General features: G+C 40.3%; 1 protein-coding gene across 1 annotated transcript in view; it reads left to right on the forward strand.

Annotated features, from left to right (window-relative positions):
* si:ch211-216b21.2 (heparan sulfate glucosamine 3-O-sulfotransferase 3A1) overlaps nucleotides 1–26,540 on the forward strand; it is a 40,685-nt gene extending 14,145 nt beyond the window's left edge. Inside the window, exon 2 of the mRNA XM_004556704.4 lies at nucleotides 23,550–26,540. Coding sequence (XP_004556761.2) covers nucleotides 23,550–24,171 — 622 coding nt within the window. The 3' untranslated portion in view covers nucleotides 24,172–26,540. The remainder of the gene's footprint in view (nucleotides 1–23,549) is intronic.
* The last annotated feature ends 246 nt before the right edge of the window (nucleotides 26,541–26,786 follow it).

Genomic DNA, 26,786 nt, shown 5'->3' on the forward strand with positions numbered 1-26,786 from the left:
TGCACTTGCAGACGGTTGCTTTAAATGTAATAGGTTCGCATTCAAGACACACATGAGCAGATAAACTTAAAATTTACACTTTAACAAATATGGTTAAATACTGCGAGCTACAATCTAAAACTTATATTTCTGCAGAGCATGAAGTCTCACGGAAATGCTAATTTCTTTTTTGTTTTAAATCGTTACTTTAAAGATGCTGTGATGGTTAAGTTGTTTTGAATGTGTGATGTGGTTTAAGCCTTTGTGTTCCTGAAAACTTGAATTTATGTTTAGCAAGGATTGCGCCACCATGTCTGTGACTTTTATAACAATTAATCTCATCTGCCAGTGTTATTCAGTTGTTAAACTACAACAATAGCAGCATTCCTGCCTCGGAACAATGCAGAGAATAATGGAATTGCTACTAAGCTGATTTAAAAGTTTAGTTTAAGAAAGACAAGAAAATGATTTTGTGGTACGTGGCAAGAAATATAGCCAAATGTGTTTGTGGTGATTATAGTAAGAACACTAAAATAACAGCATAATTGCAACTAAACAACTAACAGTATTAAAGCTTGTATTCCTTACATCACCCTAATGTAACATTTTTTTTATTGCAAAGAACTCCTGTTGTAATTTATAGCAGGTCCACTGTAAAATAGCAGTTTAATGCTAGCTGTCAATAATCTTATAGTGGATTTGATGCAGTGTTTAGATACAGTTACACAGGTTTTTTTAAAGGAAGCATTCACTGTCATTAAGTCTTTTATTGAAGTCCTGTTGTTTGCACCACATTTTATTTATGCCACAATTTATTCTATGGGTATACAACTGAACTACAGGCCTGTAATGTAAATGCAAATGTGATTGAAAGGGGTTCATAATAACTCCCATTTCAACTGTCACGAATATGAATTGCATTAATGTGCATTTAGTTTTGGTTTGCTTCTTTTTGTATGTGAATGTGGACTCTTGAACGATCGTACACGCCCAGCCCCTCCTCGTTATTGTCTTACACCCAATTTATTTATTTTCTTATTGCGCTGCGGACAGGCTATATTTATTCGTGGCGCAGCCTCTATCTGCATGTGAGGCGCATCAGTCATTCAAGGCTGGAAGAGTTTGACTCAATAACAGTGCAAATATCCAGCCATTATCTCTCTGCGGAGTACTCCCTCAATGTTAATGTGTTTTTAGGACGATTACATCAATGTGAAATATTGAAAAATAACCAGATTGATAACATGAATCATCAAGCCTGTGTCTCCGCCCCCTTAAACACCTCATTTAGCATCTCCATGGCAACATGCCGGTAATTGCCTACATGGGCATTGCAACATCCCTCATGGAGTTAACTGTTAATCTATAGCTGCTCAAGTGTATGAGCCTCAGGCTTCCAGGTCAGCTTCAAGACTCATGTATTTAAACAGGAGATATGCAGTGCTTAACAAATGTATTAGACCACTACCCAATGCAAGGTTTATGTCACAACTGCCCTAATTTAAAAGTATTGATAATTGGCAAATCATTTTATTTTTAATGCTAAAACAGAATTAAAAACAGAAAAAAACAACAGTAAAGCACATTATTATTTTTTAAATGACGATGCCAAATTACAGTTACTTACAGATGTGTATTAAAAGAATTCAGTTGTTATGATTGATTCATTTCTGACTTCTCAGAGAAGTACAGTGTGTCACTTCAAGGTCAGTTCAATTTTATTTATACAGCACCAAATCACAACAATCATCTGAAGGCGCTTTATATTATATTAAAGAAAGTGTACTTTATCCCTGTGGGGAAATTCCTCTCTGCATTTAACCCATTCACTCAGTGAAGCAGTGTGTAAGGACAGTACCTTGCTCAGGGGTACCTCAGGATAGCTGTTCAGGGGAATCGAACCCCCGACCTTCCAATCATGGGGCCACCACTCTACCTATTGAGCTATCCCTGCAATAATGCATACAGAGAAAAAAAACCCAACAATCATATGACCCCCTAGGAGCAAGTTTGGTGACAGTGGGAAGGAAAAACTCCCTTTTAATAGGCAGAAACTTTAAGGAGAACTCTGCTCACGGAGGGGCGGCCATCTTCCGCAACTGGTTGGGGTGAGAGAAGGAAGACAGGGCAAATGAAATGCTGTGGAAGAGAACCAGAGATTAACAACAAGTAGTGATTAAATGCAGAGAGGTCCATTAAGACATAGTGAGTGAGAAAGGTGACTGAAGAAGAAATACTCAATGCATCATGGGAATCTCCCAGCAGCCTATGCCTATTACAGCATAACTAAGGGAGGATTCAGGGTCACCTGATCCAGCCCTAACTATATGCTTTATCGAAAAGGAAAGTTTTAAGCCTAATCTTAAAAGTAGCGTGTCCATTTCCCGAATCCAAACTGGAAGCTGGTTCCATAGAAAAGGGCCTGAAAACTGAAGGCTCTCCCTCCCAGTCTACTTTTAAAAACTCTAGGAATAACAAGTAAGCTTTCTGTGTGAGAGTGAAGTGCTCTAATGAAGTGATATGGTACCATAAGGTCATTAAGATAAATTGGGGCCTGATTATTCAAGACCTTGTATGTGAAGAGCAGGATTTTGAATTTAATTCAGACGTAGCTATAAAAACATGAATTAATTTTTTGCCAACATTGCTTTTAGTCTTTAACAAGTTTTAAATGTTTTATAAAATATTTGTGTTTTTATGACAGGTGGTCTAATCTAATAAATTTGTCAAGCACTATATTCTGGGTTCACTCTTCATCCCTGCCACTATAATTGCACTTATTTACTTAAAGATTTGACCAAACCATTAAATTGTATGGGGAGTCTCTTAGCAGTGCAATATCCCTGATGCTAGATAATATAATCTAGACTTCAAACATTTTTATTATTATTTAATAATAATAATAATAATACTAATAATAATAATAAATCATCGTCATCATCATTATTAATTCAGTTAACCTAATATTCAAGTGACTACTAAAGTAATAGGTCATTTTAATGAACTAGTTCACAGACCAATTCGCCACATTAGCAGGATCATTCTCAGAAAGAAATACCAAGTGTGGCATTGCTTTGTAAAGTACTGTTACGTCCCTCTGCAGCTTCTAATCGTCTCAGTGTTTTCAGCTGGTGCTAATTGGCCACACCTGGTCAGGTGTGGATAAAAGCATACCTGAAGCAAGCTTTCCGGCAGTGCACTAGTCTTTGCCTTGGTGGCACCAGCCATTTTAGCCAACCTGGTTTTCCATTTTAGGATGAAACCTCTTCTCACCCACACTCTGTTGTTCGTCTCCTTTTTTTTATGTTGCGGCTTTTGAGCCGGGTCGTAACATAAGTGGTGGCACGTCCGGGATCTTTGGACATTTTAGTGGAGACTGAATATCAGTCTTTTGTTTTGCTTTTAAGTGGGTGAGTGATGGTGTTCACTGTAATTGAGCAAACTCCCTTTAGTAAGTGTGTTTCAGCTGGGTGGCTGTGCTGCCCTTCCATCGAAGCACTTGTTTGTTGTTTTGCTTTATTGTTTTAGTTTATTGTGTTTGGTGGCTATCCTGGGTGGGGGTACGCTTCAGAGTTTGGTAGGAGACTATATATCTGGTCTGCTGCCTGCTCTCGACTTCGCGTTTAAAGTTGCCTCGAGCCTGGTACACCACTGAAGACTAGGGTAGGAAAAGTAAGGGTCTACAGCAAGCTGCCACCCTGGCAGATGAGTTTAGGCTGACTCACAAAGCAAGTGCTGTAGGACAGGATATCCCTCTGCACTATAGCGCATCCTGGACAGGTGAGAGTGGGCCAGCTAAGAAAAACGCAGTTATGGTGTTAAGACCTAGGCCCAAACTGTGTTTTTTCTGTCACAAGCCTGGCCATGTGGTTGCCAATTGTGTCAAACTGGCACTCAAACAGAAAGCCCACTCAACACAAAAGGGACCTGTTTTGAGAAAAGTCAGTCGTGGCTCTCAAACTGACAAGCTTGCCAGGCCTACGGAAAGGCTAAACCTGGAGCACAATTGCTCGGTAGCACCCCGTAATCAGTGTACGAGGCCAACTAACCCTGAGCTGCCGCTGGTTGATCCTTTCTCCGGTTCATGTTCAAAACCACCCTTCAGATCTGCACCCCTTGCTAACAAGTATGTCTGTGTTTCAGCGAAGCCCGCTAGCTGCCTGCTGGGTTCTCCACACGTGATAGTTCGAAGCCCTGGCTATCCCATGGGACACTGTTTCGAGGGTTTGGGGCCACTCTCTGGGAATGTTGTGAACCCACTGAGATGGGATTGGCAGTTTCCGCAGGCAATGCCTAACCGGTGCTATGGGGTTTGGTAGGTGGAAAGCCTGCAAAATTCGTCATGAAACGGTTATGGACTCATTTTTGGTTATGGTAATTTGACAAACCATGGGTTTGCATTTATGGGAGGGGGTGTTACGGCCCTAGCAGGGCCTCTCTCTCTCCTGAGGGTGCCTGTGTGGGCGTGTCCCACTACCTCCTGCCTGAGGTGCCACCTTTCCCTCCTGTACAGCTGACTCCCATCAGCAATTAAGGGTATTTAAGCCCAGAGCAGGGTGAGCTCTGGGCCAGAGTGCCATTTGTGTGGTTTCCAGCTAGTGAGCTGAGTGTTTTTGTGGTGTTTCCAGCTAGTGAGCGGCGTTTTCCTTTTGACTTTATGCTTTATTGACCAACGCCTGAGTTTTGTTTGTGTTACTTTTATGGTGATAGCGGCTTGTCCGTCTTTTAGTTTAATTACTTCAATAAAACTGTTTTATTTAACTGTTTCGCCTCTTGACTCCTTTTTCTGACCCGGTCACTTTTGTTACTTCCCCCTCCCCGCCTAGACCCCCCAGGGGAACGTAACAAGTACCTTTGGTATCTTGTTGTCATGAATTTCAAAAAATATGTCTAGACAAAACGCAATGCGGAGTGTAACCTTGTGCAAATGCAGTCACTGAAGTGTGCCAACCCTAAATATTCGTCAATGAAATACCTGCTTCTTGGAGTGGCTGTAGCTTAGGAGGTAGAGCAGGTCAGCTGCTTATTGGAAGGTTGGCGGTTTGATCCCTGGCTCCCCCAGTTTGCATGTCAAACATCCTTAGGCAAGATACTAACCCCGACTGTTATCTATGCTTTCAGGAAGCACTGAAAGCATAGATAACAGTGCTTGTGTGAATGGATGTGTATGGCTGAATGCGGAGTGTTGTATAGAGCGCTTTGAATATTCCAGGAGTGTAGAAAAGCACTATATAAGAATCTGTACATTTACCGTTATACCATTCCAAGAGTAACCAGTAGCTGGGACAGAAATATGTGTTCAGAAATTTTCAAAGCCCTAAAAATTTGCTTACTTTTCTCCAAATTTTCCCTATATATATATATATATATATATATATATATATATATATATATATATATATATATATAAAATAAGCAAATTTGAATTATGCCCCCCCAACTCCCCATTTCTGATCGTCAGTGGTGTCAGGAGAGTTCAAAGTTTCACGACACAGTGTCTAGCAAAAGTAACTGTTTTGCATTTGTATTCCTTCGCATTGTTGCATAAACTTTGTTTGTAACTGCTCTGGGAAAACAATTTGCTTCACTGAGAGATCACATTATCCTGCACCAGCAGTTCATTGGTTCGTCTGCACACCTATATTAAATATGGAGGGGATCAAAACAAACTCTCTCATTAGGCCTCTTGGCAATAAAATATTCACCTTTTACTTTCTGGTATGAAAAATGCATAAGTAAAATACTTTTTTGGAAATAGGGAAATAAAACGGAAAAAATTAAATATAGACCTCTTACTTAATTTTAAAAAAGGTACATCATTCAGGTTGCTTTGTGTCACTTTTGTCTCTTTACTCAAAATCACTTTCAACCGATTGGCCTTGTTAGCAGTGAGAAAAAATAAACCTCCACTACAGCATAGGCATTGTTCTAACCCCGACAACGAGGTTCTGCCCTGTAATTACATTCTATTTCTAAAACCATCCGTCTTTGCTCACAGAGAGCTGACAGGCTAAAACATTAGCACGTTGTCGGCGTCTCCTCAGTTCTCTGTTACACTTCATATTATCTTGTACCCTCAACTCAGCTTCCCAGATGGAGTTACCTCTCGGCAGTCTGGGGGGAAAAAAAGGAGGTGTTTTCATGTTACACAGTCAGTTTAACTTAGCCACAATGGAGCCTCCCGTTTTCTCACTGGGGGTCTGTGGAATTCTGGGTCACAGCCCAGCCTCAGGCAACCACTGGCTCCACTTTAGCCATTCTGTGTCGTTTTAGCTCCTGTGACATTCCACAATGGGTCATTTTTCACCTTTTCTTTCAGCGACAACCTGTTCTCCATCCCGCCCCACCTCACTAGCACCGCTTACAATCACCATCAGCGTGTGCAACTGTTGCTGATAGCATACCAGCCTCGCACATCTCAGCATCACCTGTTCGTTATGCACGGCACTGCTGCCTCAACAGAAAGGAGTGGCGCAAAGTTCCATTTTCTCCAGGCTATTTATTTAATGGATAATGCAAGGGACGTAAAATGGAAATCACGCATTCGACCATGGCTTTAACACTGGCTCCTCCCTGCCTGCCTTCCTGAACTGCATTCATTCTCACACCAGATGAACATAAATCATTTTGGTAACTTGCTATTACCAAGCTCATTATTTATTCTCCTGGATGTTTAAGGGGAAGAATAAAAAAATATAAAATATTTAAAGCTCCTAGATGTGAGGAAGGGAACATAACCTTCATCTGCTGCTGTCTGTGTCGGTCTGGCACTAAAATTAAGAGGAAAAAAACGAAAAGATTGTGTGAGCATGTACATGTCAAAAGAAGTGATAAGGGAGAGCATTCATATATGCTAATCCCTGCCCCTCTCTGCTTCTTCTGTAGTGGCAGTGCAACGCAGAGGGTGCAAGCTGTGCTGGTGTGCTCTCCTTGTGGTTTGGCACAGCGATGAGGAGAGCAATGTGATGTGCCAGGCGCTTTGTATTCTAAGCCTGGGAGTAGAGGGATGGAGGCAGGAAGAAGGGGGGAAGGAGGGAGAAAATGAAATAGGAAGAGGAGACAGGGAGGAAGAGAGCACAGAGACAGTGTAATCACTTTTACACCCCCCGATACTGCTGTCCGCCTGACACTTGACTCTTACCCCAAGCCTTTTCTGCACTCCCCTCTACAATATCTCACACTGTCTGTGTGCCTTTCCCTTTTTACTCAGTCTAAACAGAAACTTGAGCTCACACGTTTTGGAAGTATTGCTTTTGTCCAGGTCTGTTTTGCTATCTTGTAACTTTTTTTGTTAATTTAGGTAAGCTTAGTTTCCATGTGCTTCCAGAGCTTTTTAAAGTGAACTCAAATATTTGGGTTTCATTATGTTCAAACTATCAAATTTCATATGGAAATTATGTTTTACTGCCTTTTGCCCCCTCCTGCGTATAGGTCCTGAGACAAAGCAGTGTAAGAAAATGAATGCGGTTCTGTACGATGGCATCTGAAACCAACACCGGCTCTCTGCTGTGAGGTAGTCCTAAATGTCTGAGAGAAAAATACAATGATGTTCTGAGTTCACAGCGAAACAATCTGCTAGCCTGTCTACTCCAGCTCTGTTGGCTGAGATTCTACCTGACTAATTTTGGCTTCTCTATATGCTTGCATTTGAACAGAACAATGACTCCTTTTCAGAAGTTGTTCTATTTTAGAAAATCCCAGGCGGTTTACAGTCAGAGTTCTCAGAAGTATGCCAACAAGACTCAGACTTGGGTTTTCAACCTGTCAAGTTCTTACTTTAATTGTGGATGTGGTACAGTATGATGTTGAGTTCAGTTATCCCACTGTATTATCGTCTGTGCATCGATGTGCTTACCTGTGCAGTGGGCATGAGATGAAAATGCTGTTAAAGATTAAAGCAGACTCGCTTAAGAGTTTTCAGGATGCATGAGACATCTTCACAAGCTTTTCATCTTGAGTGGTTAAAGTGAGCAAACTGTCTAACGCAGAACCAACAACACACATGCACACTTAACCACAGTCCTGGCCACACCCAGCTCTTCCTCATTTCTTCCCTTTCTCTTGCCCCTTGATTAAATCTCTTTTTCCCCTAAAGTTCAAGTCTTGTCTGTACAACTAAAACCTAATTTTATCCCTCTATAGTTTTCTAAAAACTGATCAAAAGAACTGATCAGCACTAACTCACATATTCTTCCATGATGAGGTACATGCCTTTTTTTTTTTTTTTTTTAAATCAAACCCTCATATACTAATTGTGTATTCATCTGTGGCTGAAGGTAGTGCCTAACTAATGCATTTTGCAAGGGAAAAAAAAAAAAGAGTGCAGAGCTACTTTACTTAGATATTAAAGGACTTTGGGCTGAGAGCCACAGAGTCGGAAAGCTGGTAACTGATGAGAGATAAAAGCATTGTTACATTGGCAGATGTATCCTCAAATTTGAATGATAAACAGCCACACAGCCTTCTTAAATGCTCTATAGGCAACCATGACACTAATCATTCATATGCAAGATCCCCGCTGGGTGTTAGTGGACTGTTCTGGTGAAACATAAGCCAAATCAAGACATACTACCATGTGTATTACAGTATAATGGGAAACAGATGTGGGGCAAAACTTAAAAGGATTAAAAGTAGCTCAGAAGTTTTAATTGTTCAACTGCCAGAGTTTGAAATAAGCTCCAGTTTATCAAGCCCCAACTGTCCCTAGACATTTATGCTAGAAAAAGTGTTAGGTAAGGGTTACAATACACACTGACAAAAGTTATGATAATTAATATGAGAATAGACATACAGTACACATACAAAAAAATAGTATTAGCAATGAAAAGACAGTATCAGTGCAGAAGAAGCATTTTCTAGTGTAGGCCAAATAAGCTTTTAAGTTCCTCAGTGTTTAGGGGGACTACCCGGTAGGTGGACTGATATACACTGCTCATAAAAATAAAGGGAACACTTAAACAACACAATGTAACTTCAAGTCAAACTTTTGTGAAATCAAACTGTCCACCTAAGAAGCAACACTGATTGACAATCAATTTCACATGCTGTTGTGCAAATGGAATAGACAACAGGCATGCAAGACATCCCCAATAAAGGAGTGTTTCTGCAGGTGGTGACCACAGGACCTATGCTTTCTGACTGATGTTTTGGTCACTTTTGAGTGCTGGTGGCGATTTCACTCTAGTATGAGATGGAGTCTACAACCCACACAAGTGGCTCAGGTAGTGCAGCTCATCCAGGATGGCACATCAATGCAAACTGTGGCAAGAAGGTTTGCTGTGTCTCTCAACGTTGTGTCCAGAGGATGGAGGCACTACCAGAAGACAGGCCAGTACATCAGGAGATGTGGAGGAGGCCGTAGGAGGGCAACAACCCCCTAGCATGACCGCTACCTCCGCCTTTGTGCAAGGAGGAACCGGAGGAGCACTGCCAGAGGGGTGGCATGAGGGCCCGAGGTCCACAGGTGGGAGTTGTGCTTACGGCCCAACACCGTGCAGGACGTTTGGCATTTGCCAGAGAACACCAAGACTGGCAACTTCGCCACTGGCACCCTCTGCTCTTCACAGATGAAAGCAGTCTGGAGACGCCGTGGAGAACGTTCTGCTGCCTGCAACGTCCTCCAGCATGACCTGTTTGGCAGTGAGTCAGTAATGGTGTGGGGTGGCATTTCTTCGGAGGGGCTGCACAGCCCTCCATGTGCTCGCCTGCGGTAGCCTGACTGCCATTCGGTACTCACATTTGAGAAAGGAAAGGGTTGCTGTTATGGCAACTCCCCCAAAAGTCTTGGTGGAACCTCAGGAGCCTCCTACTTTAGCTTGTTTTTAACCCGTGTCGCGAGACTTCAGTGAATCTAGTGGTAATGCCAGACTTAAGGTTCATCTAGCTCGCCTCCGGCTGGAAGCACGGGAAGGGCAGCCAGTGCGTAAAGCAGAGTTTGATCTCAAACTCCAGATTTGCCAGTTGGAGATAGAAGCTGGAGAAGGAAGTCAAGCAGCTTCACATCACAATCAAAGATTTCGAAAGTTTGGTTACCAGTCAGCAGTCTGAGAAGACAAAATGAAATAACAAGGCCATCAAGCTGAAATTGAGGACACCCTTATAAAAGGGAATTCACCTGTGGCTAGAGGCAGTTCTCTCCTCCTCCTCCTTGCTAAAGATCATTTGCCACATGCGTTGAGCTGCCCCGGAGCATTTCATTTGTTTGTGTAAAGTTTGTGGTGGGAGTTAGAGGACTAGGTAAGTCTGGGGGACCCTGTACATTTCCTCACGTAGGATGTTTTCTGTTAAACACACTAGGTAAGTAGGTTGGTGCCACCCATGTAATGTTTGAGCAGGGACGTGCAGAGAGGTTTAAAGGGGCGGGTGCTCAAAGTTAAAAAGGGGCACATTGAACCAGGCTGAATAACAACAACACACATTCATCAAGAATCTAATATGGGAAGGGCGGGGCTGTGTTGATCTGAGACTGTAGACATTAAAAAGTCCACAGGAGAGATGGTAGCTGATTAAACAAGTGTCATGAGATAATAACAAAATGCAAAGATTGGTGACAGCGCTTGGAACCATAAGGCAACAAAAAACTGTGACATAAACTCGGCTCTGCCTGTGAATCACTCTTTGCTTCTCTTCTTCCTTCCTTCCCATCATTTCATATATCACTCTCCACTTGCTGTCCATCTGAGAACAAGGCACAACTTGCTATTGCAATAAACTATAATCTAATTATCCACACCTAACAACTCTTGCACTTAATCTATAATAAAATGATGACAGAAAAATGTTATAGCACTGCCTTTAGTAGCCTCATACAGCGCCTACTGTTTCCTCCTCATGTCCTTACCAGCCATGTCTGCACAATGTTATATCATGAGTAATATTTTTTTAAATCCAGCTAAATAAAACACACACATGCACACACAGTGACATTTTAGACCTTCTTCAGAATACTGTATATACTATGGGCATCATGGTGCTGATCCAGAATCCTTACATTATTATTCATTACTAGAGCTACAATAATAAAGCAATGAGGAGGGGGAAGTAATAAATATGAAATAATGTATTTATGATTATTCCATTTGTTTCATTATCCACTCTGTGCAGGGCAAAGCTTATTACATGTTTAAACTGTAGAGATACAATCATTTTACTGCTGTAAAATCCAACTTTTGTCTTATTTAAAATATAAATCTAATATAATCTGCTTCTTAATGTATGTTTTTTAAAATACAGCTTGTGTTTTTTAATATATTATAATTATAATAATTATTATGTGGACATGCATATTAGATCGTTTTTTAGTGAAATATAATCCCTCCAGAAAGGCAGGAAATGCCCAGAAACTTACTTTAAAACTAAATATGTTCCCTAAAACGGTGACAGAGCTACAGACCCATGACAGCCTTACACAGGTAGCCAGCAGCTATGACCAGCACTACTTGTGCAGTTAATAAAAGGACAGGTAATGTTTGTCGCGCTGTTGCACACACAGCACGCTCGTTTGTTTCAGTTCGTCAGTTGCAACAAGACAACTTACCAACGTGTACGTAATAAGCTAATACTCCTGTGTGCTACACACTACAGTGTACGCTGTACACCTACTTACTGGTTGTGTCGCATCAGTCTGTGTCTCTGAGTTAACTTGTGTTTCTCCTACAGCTCCGGACCGCAAAAAATGCGCGTGCTCTTTGTGAGCTCGTTCCCGGCTCGTAACCAGCGCGTTCTGCCGTCGAGGGCGATCATTGGTTAATAGTGATCATGTGACTGATGCAAGCCAGATCCTTTTATTTAGCAAAACTGTGATTAATAGTTAAATATTATTGTTGAGGGGCACAGACAGGACTCCGCACGCACACACACATAAAAAAATAAATAAAAATTTTTTAAAAGTTGCCTCAACAAAAGGGCACTTTGGGCACTCATCAGGAAAGGGGCGGGTGCTCAAGCCCCTCTAGCCCCCCCCTCTGCACGTCCCTGTGTTTGAGCTTATTTTGTGAGTTGAGGATTAGGGCTTTGTTTCTTTTGTTTCTCTCTTAAAGTAAAGCTCAGCTTTCTGGGTTTGTCTTTTTGGTGTTTTTCTTCGGCACAACCAAACGCTCCCTTTCTCCCCCACATTGTTGTATGGCTTTGAGACTTTTTTTTGTTGAGAAATTAACCATTAAAACTCTTTTGCTACAACAGTTGTACTGACCTATTGAAGTTGTTGTGTTACCCCCTCCTGCCAACGAGAAGGCATAACACAAGATTGTCATATCTCTGTTAAGACTCAGAACTTGGTCAGCCTATTTTTTCCCCCTTTTATTTTAGAAATATCAGTATCTATATTAGTCTTATCCCATTTCGGCTCTACTACACAGGTCTATAAACAGCTGCCAAAACATATTTGGTGACTGATTTTAGAATTTTTTTTATTTTAATTGTATTTTTTTTAAGCACATCTAGCTAAAGGGCCAGTGACCTCATGCCATCGTAAAAAGTCGGTCTGTCGATCGAAAAGTAATACTCCTCAGAGTATTGGAAGAGTATTGGTGAAACTTGCAGGGATCACCTAATGGGTCTATACCCAAATTGTGGTCAACAATCGCTAAATCCCAACTGTGTCATTGATGTTCTGCTTATCTTTATCTAGCATGGGGGTCCTCCCAGAAGGCTGACCAGTTACAGCATCAATTCAGATTTTAAGACAGTCTCAAGCCCTGCTGTCTGTTTTGGGATGCAGTTTGTTCACTGTAATCTGGAGTCTCAGTCCAACTAGTGCTTGCAGCAAATTTATATGCAAGCTCACCAAGACTGCAGAGCAGAACAAGGATGACTGTTGCCAGCTGCAGTCCAGAAGGATGGCGGTGGGGTCTGTCTGTAGGACTCACTGGGGAAGCGCCTGAATATTTTACTCAGATTTTTTAATTTGTCACAAAATGCTCAGCATTGAAATGTTGGCACAAAACTTCCTTATATAGTATTCATTAATAATTCATCTAAGAAAGCATCAGTGTGTCTTCTCAGACGCATGAACACACCTTTACATCTGCCACAACTTGAATCTAGTTCTTTGGGAAACACTACACAATGATCAGAGTTTGATGACCAAGTGGTGTTCCTGTACGCGAAACATCTTAATGTCACGTTTCCTTACAATGGTAACTATAATGAAACTGTCATCTCTCGTTACAAGGCTGTTTTTTGATGATAAAGAAAGGGCCATGCCCAAAAGGAGTAAGGTATATAGAGAAGAGAATAAGAGAAAATGAATTTATAGAGCCGTTTCTCGATTGTAGGCCGCAAATTAAAAACCTTTTACAAATGTAAATTTTTGAGTGAGCTCCAGAAATGCTCAGGAAATTTAGCATTGTTGTATCTATGCCTTCGCAAACAGAAAGGATTGTCTTTTTGCCAATCCAATGTATTTGTCGTTGTGTTCATAGAAGGGTCTGTAGTTATCAGAGTTTAGCCTTTATATGTTCAAATCACAAGCCTTTGTCTGTTTTCTGTGTCGTAATATCTGAACTAATTTTTTCTGCAAGAGCAGCATGGAGGCATGCAGGCGGGATCTCTGCCAGCAAAGATGTGGCTTGTAACAGCTCTCTTTTTAGTGACAGTCTATGGCATATTCAGCATCCTCAAATGTTTATATTGAATGTTTCAGAAGCTTGAAAATCACCATGGCAATGGTTCCAAAGACAAAAGCCCTAGCCTTTTGTCATGGGTAATTATCACAGAGTAGGCCCCTTAAAGCCTTCCATTTGGCTCTGAACAAATTCACATTTAATTTTGCTCTCATGCATTTGACACAGGGCTTTTTTGTATTCAAATCAGGCTTAGATGTAGAATTTAAATATTGACTGAAATGAGTTCTGTTTGACGCAAGTAGTTCTTTCTGCTTTTTCTTTCTCCAGATTATTTCGATATTTGGAACCATGGAGAAGGGATAAGAAGGGCTATAGAAAGGCCACTTGAAATTTCCTAACGAAGCCACCTTCCCCATATAAGTGAACATTCGAAAACACAATACCTTGAAAATGAGCTTTGGTATTAAACCCAAGTTTAGGTGTCTTATCTCCCACTAGCTGCTGAGTCTCTAAAAGCTGACTTAGCAGAATGAAGAATAACTGCGAGCTTTTGCCAAAGCCGATCCCACTGAAGTGTCATTTCCACACGCTCTGTTTTAAACTCCATGTAACTTCAAATAAGTAGGTCAGAGAAATATGAAAAAAAGTGCTGTGGGGGAATCGACTCAGAGCTACATACAATGTGATGACATTATGTACAATATAGAGATACATCTTAGGTTATATTTAATGGTTAGGTTCTCCAGCAATTTGGTTTAATTGAACATGAATCACTAAATGCAAAATTAAGCCCCATGTCTGTTGGCTGCTCTCAGTTTGTGTTGGTTTTTCAGGCTCTCAAAGCAATAATCAGAATTGGTTCCACATCACCCAGCTGCTTCGGACGCAAACTTTAATTTTACAAACCAAAAATTTCTTGTTATAGGAAAAAGGTTGTGGTTTGGATTAAAATATACCCCTTCATAGCATTGATCATTAACTTACCCGGTGTGTTTAATTGTGACATTGGGGGGTCTTTTTATAAACTTCTATGTGATGATTGGAAATGAGACCCATTTCAGAATGGCCTTTATCCAGTACATGACATCACCACAGGGCACATGCGCATCTGCCAGGAGAAGTAGAATGACTGGCTAGAACCATGAGGAGACATGTAAAGTTTTGTCTTAATGTTATAAAATTATAAAGAGAAATTACACTATTTGTATATAAAGTGTAAACTAATTAAAGAGTGAGAAATCTTTACGTGCATTAACCTTTTGTTTTTATTTTATTTTCATTTCATCACAATGTTCAACCTTTTTGCTTAACCTGGACTAGCAGCACAACAGAAATAAATTTTTTGACAAGTTAATTCAACCTTGTCTTTGATTCAGATTGTAATAGCTCAACAATTAGAATATGCATATAAAGATATACAAGCATTTGAAAAAGGAAAATCAAGTATATCTCATGATTCAAAAGCTTAAAGAAAACATTGGCAACAATAACTTGAAGAAATCATTTATGTTTCGAGTTTCCAGGAATTTTTATGCAGATCTCTTTTAAGGTCCGGCCGCAGCAGGTTTGAGGTCTGGGCCATTTCCACACGTTGATTCTTCTCTTTTTTTAGCCATTCTGTTGTAGAGTTATCAGTGTACTTGAGATCATTGTCCTGCCTTTTACCCTGTTTCAGCCCAGCTTTAGCGGCCTCTTAGATTGCCTCACGTTTAACTCTAAAGTACTTTGGTATACAGGAGTTCATGTAGGCGTGTGAGTGTGACTGCAAAACAAGAACAAATAATCATTCCTCGACCACTGTGATTGACATTTGGTATTATATTTGTGAAGTGTGTTTTGATATGCTGTGTTTGGTTTTTGCAAAACATAGTGCTGTGCATTATGTTTAGATATCGCTACATTGGTCTCATCTGTCCAAAAGACAGACAAAAGTCTTCTGGTTTGGTCAGATGCAAACCAAAGCTGTGCTACCTTGCTCTTTTGCTCCTTGCTCAAGAGGCTTTTCTCCTGTCAGCAGTTCTAAAAAAAGCCGTACCTGTTAACTCTTTCTCTAATTACATTGTCATGCTAACTGCGGCCTGTGGAGTCTGAGATGTAGCTCTTGGTCTTATTGCGATTTTTCTAAGCATTGCTTGAGTTGACTTTGCTAGGGTGTTCAGCCCTGTTAAGATTTTGGCATTGTTTTAACATACACACCTGAGTTCTCTGAATAAGTAAACTGCCCAAACCTCTGCTTTTATAGGTGCTCACACATGCTGAGGATCAGTTAATCAAGTGCATTTGATTACGAGCACCTGGCTGCAATTTATTCTCTTAATCTCTATAGACGCTGCAACAGTTTATGTAGTTTTTTTTAGAGGTCTGCACATAGTCCTGTCAAACCTTTGTTTTTCACCTTACTGTATAGAAGAATAAAACACTAGCAGACAGATTATAAGTCAGCATGTGGATAAGCCATCCTACCTAAATGAGTTTATATGGCAATAAAGCAAAAGTGAGTGATCTTCTGTCCTTCATCACCCTGACGCTCATTCATTTCCTTACCTCACCTCCTCTCTGCTCATGTGCAATCTGGATGTTGAAGCCTCTGCTGATGTCTGAAATGTTTCAGACATCAGCAGAGGCTTGAATGCCTCCTGCAACCTCTTTGCCTCCCTCAGTAACTCTTCCAAACGCCGTTAGAAAGGTTCAATAATTCACAAGCTAGTTGCCATAAGGATAAAGCTTATTTTTTCCCCCCATATGCAATAAACTGGAGGACACTCAGCACCAGCGAAAAAAAGAGAGAAGGATTCTGTTAAAAATACTGCTGACAAATTTATAAGAACATATTGCAAAGCTGAGCCTATAAATTTTTTACTAAATCGTATGGTGGTTGTTGTATGGAAAGAAAAAAAAAGGAGGAAAACCTCACGGCTCAGTAGTAGGGCGAGTGTCCAGCAGAAAGATTTATTTACACAAGATTATATGAAAAAAGAAAAGTTTTTACTACAGTGCATGATACAATATTATTCTTGTAGTCTATTTATAATCAGGTTCACTCAGTAACAACTTGCAGTGGTCTGATTTTTTTTCTTTACAGGCATTATTTATGAGGTCTCTAATATTTAAATGTGTATAACATTTTCCAAGTTCAGCCTGACATTATATGAATTGCAATGGAAATAGGCCAGCATATATTTTTTCAGATTTTATGTATGAGAGTAGAAAAAAAACGTGTTCAAGTGCTTTAACCAGTCTATTTATAGCCAGCGTGACTGGATCTTAAGTTTTTTTGCTTTATTGTTTCCCTCACCATCTCCGTTAAGGAGCGGCTGAAAGTTTTATTCTTCAGTTTTTTCAGTGAGAAGTTATTAACAACAAATATTTTTATAGACCTCTTTGATATTAACCAATATTTTTATATTTTAATATTTCAACCTAATTTCCTGCTTTCTTCTCCCCAACAGAGCCACTACATGACTGTTCATATCCCTTTCATCTACTAATTTTCAAGCAGACAGTACATTTCCTATTTTTTAAAAGTTGCCATTTTACTTAATTCATTTAAACTTTTCTTCTTTCCACCATGACGCTGTTATCTTGTGCGTCCCCAGTGTCCTGCAGAGTTTCTTTCCTTTCCGACTTACTCTTTATCAAAACCTTGTCATTTCCCAGCAGAGAATAGTTGACTATGTCCTCCCATTTGTTTTTCCAAGAATAGACTATGCTGTTATCTGGAAATTGTATGTCTCTCAGAATTACTTCCTGCGTCTTACGGTTCCCATGGATCACTTTGGTGTAGCTCTTTATTTATTAGACAGGTGGATAATTTTGATGTAGTCTGTGCTTTTACAAATCATAATCCCAATTGTGTTTTTTCCCTCTTTTTTTTTAGTTGAAATCAGTGTAACCAGCTTCATTATATGAACGTATTTTGGTCAAGAGATTTACTCAAGGATATTTGTGACTGCAGTAAAGAAAAAAAAAACACAAAAGAAGGTTAGAAATGATGAAAAATAACTTTTTATTTAAATTAGGAAACTGTCTTTATGTTGAGGGGATGCACACTATAGCATGAATCCCCTGTCTATGACAGGGGTGGGTAACTCCAGGCCTCATGAGTGGTGTGCTGCAGCTTTTAGACATCACCCTGGGTCAACACACCTGAATCAAATGATTAGTTCATTACCAGGCCTCTGGAGAACTTCAAGACATGTTGAGGAGGCAATTTAGCCATTTAAATCAGCTGTGTTGGATCAAGGTCACATCTAAAACCTGCAGGACACCGGCCCTTGAGGCCTGGAGTTGGACACTCCTGGTCTATGAGAAACACAAAACCAGAAATACACACATACACAAAAGTTAACACCTGACCCCCTACTCACACTCGCCCTCTGTTGCCATGGTGAAACAAAGTGAGGTCTTAAAACTGTAAGTGCAGGGAGCCAGGCAAAAGTGACATTATATGGGATTATTCTAAATCCAATAGAGGGGGGGAAAAGGATCAGGTAGATCCTTCAGGACCTGGGATTGAAAAGGACAATAATTCTGACTGGGACTTGCTGGGAGGATAACACCTGTAATCTCTCCATGATAAGTAGTTGTATTTCTTACACCAAACCTTCTGGAGCTGAAAATTAGGGCAAATGCAGAAATTCTAAAACTGTATTTCCTCAAACAGCCACTAGAGACTGGCTTCAGAACCAGGTTTACTACCAGTTATGATAGAGCTTCAGTTTAAAATTCTCAAATTTAGAATAGTAGTAAACATATTAATGCCTTGGCATGAACAAGTCTGCACCTTTTTTAAGTGAATGACATTCTAATATTGTTTCATGTGTATGCTAGCAGGTATCAACTGAGCTAGTTAATATCAAATTAAAGCTAGCTAAACTTGACTTAAACTTCATCCTCTTGAACAAAAGTGTTTGCTTATGGCTCCGTAAAACACTTGTTCTTTAACTCTGTACAGAACTGGTGCTATATGAATACAATAAATTAATTTAAGATATGATATCATGTGGGTACTCCCATCCTTTATATACAGTTCTTGATTAGCCTCCACTTAGTAAAGTCTGAAACATTTTACTTCACACTACTACCATTAAACATTTCATTAATACTAAGGGAGGTGATCCAGAGTTTAAAGAAAACATTATTTTGCCATTCATTGTTTTTCCTATGGGATCTTAGAGAAATTTGCACAACAACATCCCGCCTCACGAGTTTCCTCTCGGATGCCTTTATGTTGTCAGCCTTGCCAGCGATTACAGCCCGCAGGGCAGGTAAAGGGCTGTGTTGTTGCAGAAGGTTGACAGAGAAGAAAAGCTCTGGGCTCAAAGGAATGGGCCTTCCCCTCACCGCACAGCAGCCATTACTCTAAATCACCCCCCTTTTTCCTCCTCCTCCTTCTTTATCCCTGACCTCCGTTAGAATTCACTGACCTGGAAAATATCTGGTGAGTCCAAGCCACCAAGAGCGGCACTGGCCCTAGCGTCGCCTGCAAACAGCAGAAATATTGAGCCAATTACAAGATTATTATCTGGTGGTAGTGGCAGGGGAACACAGTGGGAGTGTATTTATGCCTGCCAGTGCTCCCTGCTGAAAGAGGAAAAATGAATCAGAGGCTTTTGGGAGAGAAGTGGACAGTACTCATTCCCACTTGCCTTTATTTCTTTACAACTCCCGTTTATTAACAGACTTTGGCTCCCATCCAAGCCCCTTTCTAAAAGGTCAAAGATAACACCAGGAAATGGCCCTTTTGGAGCTGATAGTTTGTTAGTATTTTCACCTGGCTAATTCATATGCCGTGCTGTCATATTGTGTGTGCACCTGATTTACAGTAAATATGACCTATGACACATTCAGACTTTTTTTCACCATTTATTTAAGAGACATGAGTCACAGCCTGGATATGAGGGCAGAGCTGAGTCGGTTTGCAAGTGTAATTTGTTCAGCAGGGAAGGGAAAGCATTGATGCATCAGGCCCTTTATTCCAAAGTGGTTGCTTTATAGACAAGCTTACAAAGGGCACATTTAGTGATCTACTGCCTGTTACTGTGTACATTGGATTTGGTTTTTTTAATAGGGAATAGAGTTTCCTGAAAGAATCCTGGCCTCTCTTTCCAGCTAGTTAGTTCCATATGAGAGGAATGACGTACATTTACAACTTGTATGATGTTCTGTCATGTCTACAAACTGTTTGTTTGTCATCTTCTAAACATTGTAGTCAGCCTTTGTATTTTTTCTTGTTTTGTCTTCTGTACTCAAACGTATGCCAAAGCATTGAATTTGATTTAAAGGGAAGCCTGGGTTTGCGTGCTCCGTTTCGTATTTCATTTTGGGTCTGCATCTTGTTTCACAAGTCGATCCCACTGCCTGCGTTTCATGCGTCAGTATGCTTAGGGAGTCGTTTTTTAGCAGTGTGATGAAGACATCAAAGCAGAATCTGGAACTGCAGTAAATCTCAAGCACTTGGACGGTTTGTCATCTGTTACATCACCTACCACTGCCAGTAAAGTTTCATTAGAAAGCGCTGCATGCTTCTTCTCTAGAATGGAAAGAAATGTCCTACTACAGTTCCCCTACTGTAAAAAAAAATTATTTCCCCAAGTAAAACTTTAATGTTGAGAATTAAAGTTCTTCTCTTTATATAACTTTACTGTGTATTAGTCACATTATTGGTTAGACCTTTGACAGCTTTGAGGATTTGTTTTGGAGGTCATCACAAGTACAAAATCTGTGACACCACTCCAAGATACACCAGATGAGCATGGATTTTCTTAATGATCTCTGCAAGCACAAAAACATGCCTGATCTACTCGAGTTGCATTGTGGGTAATATAGACAAAAAGAGAATTGGTTGGAATTAAAGTAACAGAAACTGGCTCTGCTGCATCATTTCATATAGATGCAAATCTGGCTGCAGCCTACTGCTTATCCAGAGTTGGGTCACAGTGGCAACAGTCCTTCTCCTCAGTAATGCCCACAAAGCCATGAGATGGATAAACATTTAACTGAGTTCTGGGTTTAGCCTGGGCGTCTGACCTACTAATTGTGCCCTCTAGACTCCCAGGAGAAGTTGCAAAAAGGTAACAAGCGATGGCTTGGTTTCAAACTGCCTCTGCATATTTAGACTTGTTACCTTTACTTGACTCTTTAAAAGTAATTAATTTTAGCCACTTGTAACCACAGTTGCATTCAGTTGGTCGGTACTCAGAGCTCTGAGAGGCACATAAACAAGAACCCATGATAAGTAAAATCCTTTGCTTAGAGTAAATGGTGTAGCTGTGTAAGTTAGCCAAAGCTAAATTTGGGAAAACCTGGAATAAGTGTTCAAATTTCATTTTTCAAACAGAAACAAATATGCTGTTTAATCAGTATTGCATTTTTCAGGTGACTATAAAATTTATATCACTCTGACTACTACTTTATGACGTCTCTATTTTAACTTCCAAACATGGCTGTCTTCATGTAATCTACATTACACCATGCCACATCCCTCCCTGTCTCCGAAAATTCCCCCCACTGTTTCGAGTGGCCTCGCAGCACCACACCACTGCTGTTAGCGCATCGACCACAGGACCAGCTCAACGCACACCATGAAATATGGATGCTTCCTTTAGTACAGACTCATTTCTTTTTCATAACGCAGTAATGTTCTCTTTTGCGTCGGAAACCTGTGAGGACTGCTTTGGAAGGTTGGTGGTTCCCAAATCAGCATGTTCCCGATGTAGGCAGGAAGACATTCTGAGTGTCTGCCTGCATGCCAGCGTCTGGAAGTCCTCTTTTATCAATAAATAGTCTCAATGTTCTCCATCAGTGACTTGTCAGCTCTGCAGCCTTTGTAATCCCTGATGGCATTGATTTTGTTTCAAAGTACTATTATACTGCCTCGCTCTGGACTCTCGGTGCGATGGGGCAGAGCTAATGCGAGAGGAAAGGAGCCTTGTCCGGGATCCTCTTTACACAGCTGTAGGAGAGGTCGCAGTTACTGAGAGGACTCCGGAGGTCAGCTGACGGTCAGTGTTGCAGGAAGATGTCGAGACATCGGTGCACCTGTGTTGACGCTGTTGCTCTTATCGACCACATCCTGCTTGTCCCCACTGTGCTGACCTCGTGAATCGTCCCTCAAAGAGGGGATTCACTCAGGATACTGGATGTGTTTTGACATTGGCCTGAAGGTATTGACTTGTAGCTCTTAGATCCATTTCACCTCACACACTGAGATCAGCCAGCAGCTGTTTTAAAACCTGAGACAACCATAAAGAAAACTGACAATGCCATTCTTGTTCTGTCATTTCGGTGATCCAACCTGCAGCAGCTTTACTCACAAAAACAGTACATTCAGCAGCTTTACCTAGTTTACTGTTTTCATTATGCTTATAGTATGTTTTCTTTTACAACTATTGCTGCATATTATAAAAAATCTATTCGAAAAGTTTGAGCGTGCACACATTTATTCCAATTTCCATGCACTTTCCTGTACCTGTGCAGATGGCAGATTAATCTAAATCTAAATCTTCAGGCCGTAACAGCGACAGATCCGACAGATCTTTAATGTCTGCACCTGTTATCTGTTCGTTGTCAACCCACCAGTTAGAGCATTTGATCAGAAAGAGCTTGTATTTGTCATTATAAAGAGTAATTGCAAACAGCCCCGAGCAAAAACAGCCATCACGTTCATCTCGGCTAGTGTCTTTTAGAAATGCACTCTGTTTGTTTAGCGCTCCGTCTCGGCAAACATGCCCTCTGTCTTATTTCATACTGTGCATGCTAAACGGAGCATGATTGTATACCAGTGTCTTAGCAAGGATGAAAAACGGTGCCTGTCACATCAGAAATTAAAACGTGCCTACTGTCAGGCAGAAGCTGCACTGTGATTGTATATGTTACTATGTATTTTACTACATGGTATTACACGCAACAGATTCAGTTGTCGAGCACTCTCCAGAAATTTATGAGGACCACCCTCTTTGATGGTCTTCTGTCACAGGTGGGAAACTTCATCTACCTTGGGAACAGGCCGGGCCACTTAGTCGGTGCCAGTCCTTGCTTTACGCAGCAGCCAAGCAGATGAATAATTGACACTTGCATTCTGTACTTTGGTGAATTTTAAAGCTGTATTCTGCAGAGACTCTAAATGGTAGAGGGAGGGTGCGTTAATCATTCATGGGCTGCTTTTACCCACTTTTGCTTAAGGTCGCTGTCCTGAAGGCGGCTGGACAGAAGGAGAGTGGAGGTAGAGAGATGTGAAAGAAAATGGTGAAAAGATGCCATTTATAACTACGACCAAATATTATAATTTCAGGGATTGCTCTAGCTGAACTTTATCACCAGGATTTCATTTCATTTAGGATCAGTATGTGGCTATGCATTGTGTTCAGATTGCTCAAGTGGAACCATTTATATGAGAAATTTTCCAAATTATGCTTGAAATAAACATAATGTTGAACCATATGTGAACCTTGTGAGGAGGAAAAAAAGTCTCCCTATCCACTTGAATGGATTTTTTGGATACTTTTTTTTCCATTTGTTGAAAAAGAATGGCAAGAAGGTGATCATACTGCGAGGGCATTGAGTATTAATATTTTATAACTGGCATTACCATAGTAGAGGTATAGAGATTGACATTCTCTCTTTTTTGCTCTGGACAAGAGTGAGGAATACCCCCTTTCAAATGCACCCAAGGGAGAGCCCCCTCTTTTATAACCACACCACATCTCTTTACATCCAGAGGCGTTCCTGAAAGCGGAGCTGCGGCAAACCTGCCAATCAACATTTGGTCACGCATGAGAGAAATCCAATAAATAAACTTCTGCAACCAAACTGTTGCTAGTGTTATTCTTGATTGATTGGATTCAATGTTTTTGATGACTTAGCTGGAGTTCGTCCAGTTTTAATGTTTATTGTTGTAAGAGCGGTTGTGTAACTGCGACAGTTGCTTAGTAGGTTTCGGTGAAGAGTGCAGGTCAAATAAATATTTCACTTCCTTTTTTCTCTCTCACTATTTTCTCTTCTCAGAGAGCTGATGCCCAAGACCCTGGAGGGTCAAATCACAATGGAGAAAACTCCTAGCTACTTTGTGACCAGGGAAGCTCCTGTCCGAATCTCCGCCATGTCCCGGAACACCAAGCTGATCGTCGTAGTGAGGGATCCTGTCACTAGAGCTATCTCCGACTACACACAGACACTGTCTAAGAAGCCTGACATTCCCTCGTTTGAGAGCCTCACCTTTAAAAACAGGACTACAGGGCTCATTGACACATCATGGAGCGCCATCCAGATTGGCATCTACGCCAAGCACCTGGACAACTGGCTGCAGTACTTCCCCATGGAGCAGATCCTGTTTGTGAGCGGCGAGCGTTTGATCAGCGACCCAGCTGGAGAGCTGGGCCGTGTGCAAGACTTTCTCGGGCTCAAGAGGATCATCACAGACAAACATTTTTATTTCAACCAGACCAAGGGATTCCCGTGCCTGAAGAAAGCAGAAGGCAGCAGCAAGCCCCACTGCCTTGGAAAAACCAAAGGGCGAACCCATCCAAACATTGACCCTGAGGTGGTGCAGAGACTACGAGACTTCTACAGGCCCTTCAACATGAAGTTCTACCAGATGACAGGAAGATTTTTTGGTTGGGATGACTGAATGTTTAGTTTAGTTTTGGTTTTTTCTCGTGAAGTTGAGAACTATCAGACTGCAAAGGATCACAACTGACAGAAAATCAATATAAGATTCTGAGAATAAAGTTTTGTTGTTATGAGAATAAAGTTTTAATTACAATAACATAGTTATTGGGGAAAAAAGGCTACTTTGGCAAAAAAAAAAAAAGTCATGGATAATTCCAAACATATATAATTATCATATTAAATTTAGTTTATTAAAAAAATTATATAGAAATATTTATATTTTAAAAAATATTTTATGACATAAAAACGATTAATTAATTTTTAATAATACTTAATTATTTGAGATATATTTGATTGATAGTACTTTTATTTATAGTAGTCAACCCCCTGCCAAAAACAGGTCACTAGGGAAAAATGTGTGTTCTGCAACCGATTGGTGAGTGGTTGCCGGAGGTTGCTGGATGTTACCAAGTAAAATCTGGCCACAGATGTGAGGGTGTACCAAAAACCTTCTTGATTGTTTCAGAGGCTAACAGATTGCAGCGTTGCCTGTGGAAGACCCCAGCTTATCTCTAAACACTCACCAAACATTTACTGAGAAGAAAACATTCTGCTTCAAAGCATCTTCATTACAAACTGCATGAGATGGCTGCCACTCGCTAGCGACCTAAGCAGTTGCAACACATGGCTGTGAACTGAGCCTGGTTAGAAGGAAACAATATACTGATTTAAAAGAAGTGATAGCTTTTATTAGTTAACTTGCATATGCATCATCTGGTATTTGTTTTTTACGAGTACCTTACTGAGGGTGATACAAAATGGTATAAGAAAAAAAACAAACTTTTTTTCTGCTACTTTTGTTCAAAAACCATGGAGATTCCTTACACTTTCTCTAAATATTATTTCCCTAGTGGTTTTTAACCCCTTATAAATGGCATAGCTTTATGCTAATTTTGTATTTTTCTCAAATTAGTGCAAATTAATATTCAAAATTAAAAAAACTATATACGTAAAATTATTATAATAATTATTATTATATTATCAATATTAGTATTGCCACTTTTAATGCCTAATTTTGTTTTTTTGCCGAGATATGACATTTTTTCCTAATAGGTTTGAAGAAAATTTACACTTTTTCAAAGAACCAGTACTTTTATTCACTCGTTTGCTTACCGTTCTCTTAGATTCCCAAATCTGTTCTCAAAGTCTTGTATTTTTTTTTCCAAACAGTGTTTCCACCACTCCATCCTCAGCATTAATACACTAGCAGCAATACAGGGCTGTTAAAAAAGATCAAGATGCCCTATCTCACCTCAGTGGCAGTTTTGATATGCAATATTTCTCTGCTACATTTTCCATCCTCAGAACTCGTTGTGATCCACGCTCATGGAGATGTTTTCTTCAAAAAAAAAAGAAAAAAAAAAGAGTGAGTTGTTGGAGGATTTGCATCATATCTGCCTGCATTATCTGGGGAAACTTTTTTTCTTTCACGTTGCAAGTCCTCGGCTGTGAAATGGAAATTATTGTGTGCTGTGCTTCCGCAAGAGGATGGGTAAAATCCCATAGTGTCCAGGAGCTTCTGATAAAAACTAATGCCATATATTAAACATGACTGCTTTAAAATGTTCACATTTTTTCTAGCAAAAGTAATATGAAAAGATAAAACAGTTATTTTTTGAAATGTATTTATTCGAGAGGTACACGAGAAGCAAGTATGCATTTTGAGCAACTCCTCGGTGAGTGTGTCCTCATTTATTATTATGTTTTCCATGCTTTTAGAGTTTTGTTTGTTTTATACTGTGTGCGCTAAAAAATTGTTATCCTCGTTTTAATTTCAGGTCGTTCATTTCATTATGTATTTACTATACATGGATGAATGTGGTGTTGGAACACTTTCAGTTCCAGAGTTGTGAGTTTGTTATTTCAAGGGTCATTTACCCACCTTCAGTTAATGAAGCTGCAAGCAAAGATAGCACTCACTGTTATTCAAGAGACATAGACTCCGATGGAGGAAAAGGGCCTTCCCAAACTGTGACTCAGATTTCCTCAACATGCCTCCTTGTGTATTGAATACACTTAATGTCACTGGCCTTCCTTGCCTTGAGGCAGTGTGTGTGTGTGTGTGTGTGTGTGTGTGTGTGTGTGTGTGTGTGGACACTGTGCTAAACCCAGGGAGCATGAGAACAATGACTGAGTTGTGTTCCTTCTTTGTCCACTTGTATTGTGAGCTACTTTCTGAAAGCAGATGTGCCTCAAAAGATAACGCAATCAACAATGTTAACAATGTTATTTTCTGTGTGTGTGTGTGTTTGTGCGTGGTTGTGCAAGAGAGCTTCAGAGAAGAACCTTATATAGACTTTGGGGAGATTATGTAACAAATCTAACTTTATTGTTATAGTGTTGAGTTTTTTTTTCGCACCCATTGAATAAAAGATGTTATATGTAAATATTTTGTGTATCTGAACCTCTCTCTCTTTTTTTTGGGGGGGGGGGGGGGTGTCATGGCTGTAACTTCATTGCAAAAATCCAGGCATAAGGTGTATATCCACACTCATAAGGATGAGCCACTAAAGCTCAGCCTTCTACGGATTGATAACACCCATTGGTTCCTGCTTTCCCATCTCCTCTGTTACA

This window comes from Maylandia zebra, linkage group LG8, assembly GCF_041146795.1.
Source record: "Maylandia zebra isolate NMK-2024a linkage group LG8, Mzebra_GT3a, whole genome shotgun sequence".
Lineage (NCBI taxonomy): Eukaryota > Metazoa > Chordata > Actinopteri > Cichliformes > Cichlidae > Maylandia > Maylandia zebra.